Source organism: Myotis brandtii, unplaced genomic scaffold (genome assembly GCF_000412655.1).
Source record: "Myotis brandtii unplaced genomic scaffold, ASM41265v1 scaffold1733, whole genome shotgun sequence".
Lineage (NCBI taxonomy): Eukaryota > Metazoa > Chordata > Mammalia > Chiroptera > Vespertilionidae > Myotis > Myotis brandtii.
In genome coordinates this window covers 770,590-773,526 of record NW_005356400.1, presented here as the reverse complement: position 1 = coordinate 773,526, position 2,937 = coordinate 770,590, and the positions used below count along the sequence as shown (strand labels likewise).

At 55.0% G+C, this 2,937-nt stretch overlaps 1 protein-coding gene across 1 annotated transcript in view; it reads right to left on the bottom strand.

The window, feature by feature from the left end:
* Positions 1-8: 8 nt before the first annotated feature.
* Positions 9-2,937, bottom strand: part of LOC102261942 (leucine-rich repeat-containing protein 16A) — a 97,996-nt gene continuing 95,067 nt past the window's right edge. Inside the window, exon 35 of the mRNA XM_014537145.1 lies at positions 9-719. Coding sequence (XP_014392631.1) covers positions 583-719 — 137 coding nt within the window. The 3' untranslated portion in view covers positions 9-582. The remainder of the gene's footprint in view (positions 720-2,937) is intronic.

Below are 2,937 nucleotides of genomic sequence, written 5' to 3'. Positions count from 1 at the left end.
GGGTGCCTGCCGGTGGGAAGGCCCAGGCCGCTGCCCGCATGGGGACGAAGAGCTGCCCCGGGAGAACGGAGACACCACCCCAAGACCCAGCACATATAATCTATACAAAGGGCTTATTAGTGTGCTCGGTCGTAATTACAAGGTGCGACTGCAAACCGCTCCCAGTGAGAGCAAACCGCTCCGTGGGCCGGTGCCCATCTGACGCAGGCATGGGCGGCAGGACCCACGGCCACCCGGACGTGTCCCTGTGGGAACCCGGGCACCTCCCCACGCTCCTCCCGCAGGGCAGCAGCAGCAGCTGCCAAGGAGAAATTCAAGTATGGCCGCTGGCACTGCTGGCATCGGCTGAAGGTATAGGCAGGAACGCCGAGGGCCGAGAGAAGCCCAAGCAAATGTGCTCCGATTACCAAGAAATGGCTGTGTTTCTGGTTTCAATAGAAAGAAAGGATGAAGGAAAAAGCAAGGGAAGCAGCACCGAGAGATGAGGCTGAGGAGAGACGAGGCCGAGGAGGCGGGGGGCAGCCCTGGTGCCTCTCTGGTGGCCGGCCAGGCACCCGCCCGGGACGTCTGGGGCCGTGACCTTCACACGAAGATGAACTCCTTCTCAGCCTCCTCCCCGGAGTCGCTGGACTTGCTGCCCTGCCGGCCGTCCTTGCTGGGGGACCTCGGCTTCTGGTCCCGGTACTCCTGGGGCTGCTGGCCCCAGCTGCTCCTCCAAACTGAAACGGAAGCAGAGAGGGAGGGAGGTCGTCACGCTGATTAACCAACAACGCCGGCCGCCCAGCAACGGGGTGAGACCGGCCCGTCGGGGGGACGGGGTTCCTCAGAAACCCGCAGCGATCACATCTAGAGACTCAGACAGAAACGAAAGACAAACCAGCAAAAGACAGGTCGCAGCACGAAAACATACACAACCCCAGCCTGTGGGGGGGAGTCCCAGGGCTGAGGTGGAGAATCGGGGGCGAAAAGTCCACAGGGCGAGGACAGCGGGAGGTAAGGGGGGTGTCTGGAAGGAGGGCGCTCTGAAGCCGCAGTGCCCGGTGCCAGGTGACCATGTCACACCTGTCACAGGTGTCCCCACACAGCAGAGGGACCGGGCGGCAGCCTCGGCTACGAGAACTGCCGTGATTCCTCGCAGACGGGAAGGGTCCCTGGGGCCTGGCAGAGCAATGATGGAGACGGAGCCTGGGGCCGCCGTCACCTCTCCTCCCGTTTCACCGCTGCTCCTCACGGCCACCTGAAGGCAGGCTTTGTGAGACCGGGGACCAGGACCTCAGGGCCACCTCTCTCCCAAGCCACTCTTCCCCACTCAGTCAGGGCTGCCTGGGCTGTCCCTGGGAAAGGCTCAGGGCCCTCGGGTGTGGCCGGGACAGGCGTTAACTATGACTCACAAGCCGATGTGCAGAGACCACTTCGGCGGATGCCACAGCCACACGCTGTGAGCAGCTGCCTCACGCCTCACAGGTCCACAGCCAGCCAGGGCCACGGCCGCGGACAAGCCCTCGGACCCGCTGACCACTTCCATGTCACTGCGATGCTACGACGCTCATCTCAACAGGAACTGGCTACTTAAATGTTTAGCCCACAAACGAGCAAGCGCTTCAGAAAGTGGAAGCTCCGGAAAACGAATGCTCAAAACGCAAACCCAAAAACATGCTTCTATTTGCCCTGGCGGACATCTGCAATGGTGTCAAGAATTTTTTTTTAAATAAAATAATTTTTAAAAAGAAAAAGGGGAAGGGAGTAAGAAGTACAAATTGGCCCAGCTGGGCAGGGTCGGTGGTTGAGTGTTGACCCAGGAGGTCACAGCTCGATTCCCGGTCAGGGCACATGCCCGGGTTGCGGGCTCGATCCCAGTGTGGAGAGTGCAGGAGGCAGCTGATCGGTGATTCTCTCTCATCATGGCTGTTTCTCTCTCTCCCTCTCCCTTCCTCTCTGAAATAAAAAATTTTTTTAAAAATTAAGTTTTAAAAATGCCCTAACTTAACACATTGCGGGCCAGTAGTTTTATTGCCAGCTTTACCCAGTGGCCAGGTAAGTTTCAATTGAACGAGTACAAAAAACTTTTACATAAATTTAAAGGCACACTTTAAAATTAAATACTCATTGCATTTTTTAAGTTATTTATTACATGTTCTTATAAGCTAATATCTTTTTAATGTATGAGACTTGGTAAGACATTGTGTGATATGAAGCGAGAATCCGTCCGCAATGTGTTAAAATAAATACATAAATGGACTCTGAGTCAGGTGGCCCGTGCAACCATCACAGGCCGTCCAAAGCCAAACCAGCCATTTTCTTCAAGAAAATGGGGCACACTCTGACCAAACATCACGGTGCCCAGCGAAAGGAAGAAGGGGCACCACAGGAAATTCAAAAGACGCAGCCACAGATATTCCCAGTAACGAAAGCAGGCGTTTCACCCGCCCAACGACGTCAAGACGGCCACAGTGAGAACACAGTAACGCGCAGTGCAGCAGGCAGCGTGCTTTCAGAACCACAGCCTGTCTGTTTCGTGGTCACGAGACTGAGGAAAGGAGAAATCTGTTCAGCGTGAACAGAGCTGCTTTTCGAAGACTTGAAGGGAAGCATGCACAGCACTGACAATTGCTCTGCCGACTGCGACTGGCTGAACCAGACCCCATTCCGAAAGCAGACTGCAGGCAGCCCAAGGGCGAACACAGCCGAGTGCGAGGAACTGGCACTAACAAAACAACATTAAATATTATACGTAAAATCACTTTTAGTTGTTCCTGCCAGTATTTCAAGAAATTGAGGCAAAAAGCAAATACAAGATGGTCCCATTTAATCCCACCAAATTGAGAATTTTAAACCAGAGAGGTCGCGGGAAAAACCTCAGACAGACAGAGCTCCCTGCCTGCCTGAGGGCTGGCTTCTCTCTGCCTTCCTCCTCTTTTCATTCCAGGTCAAGGAATG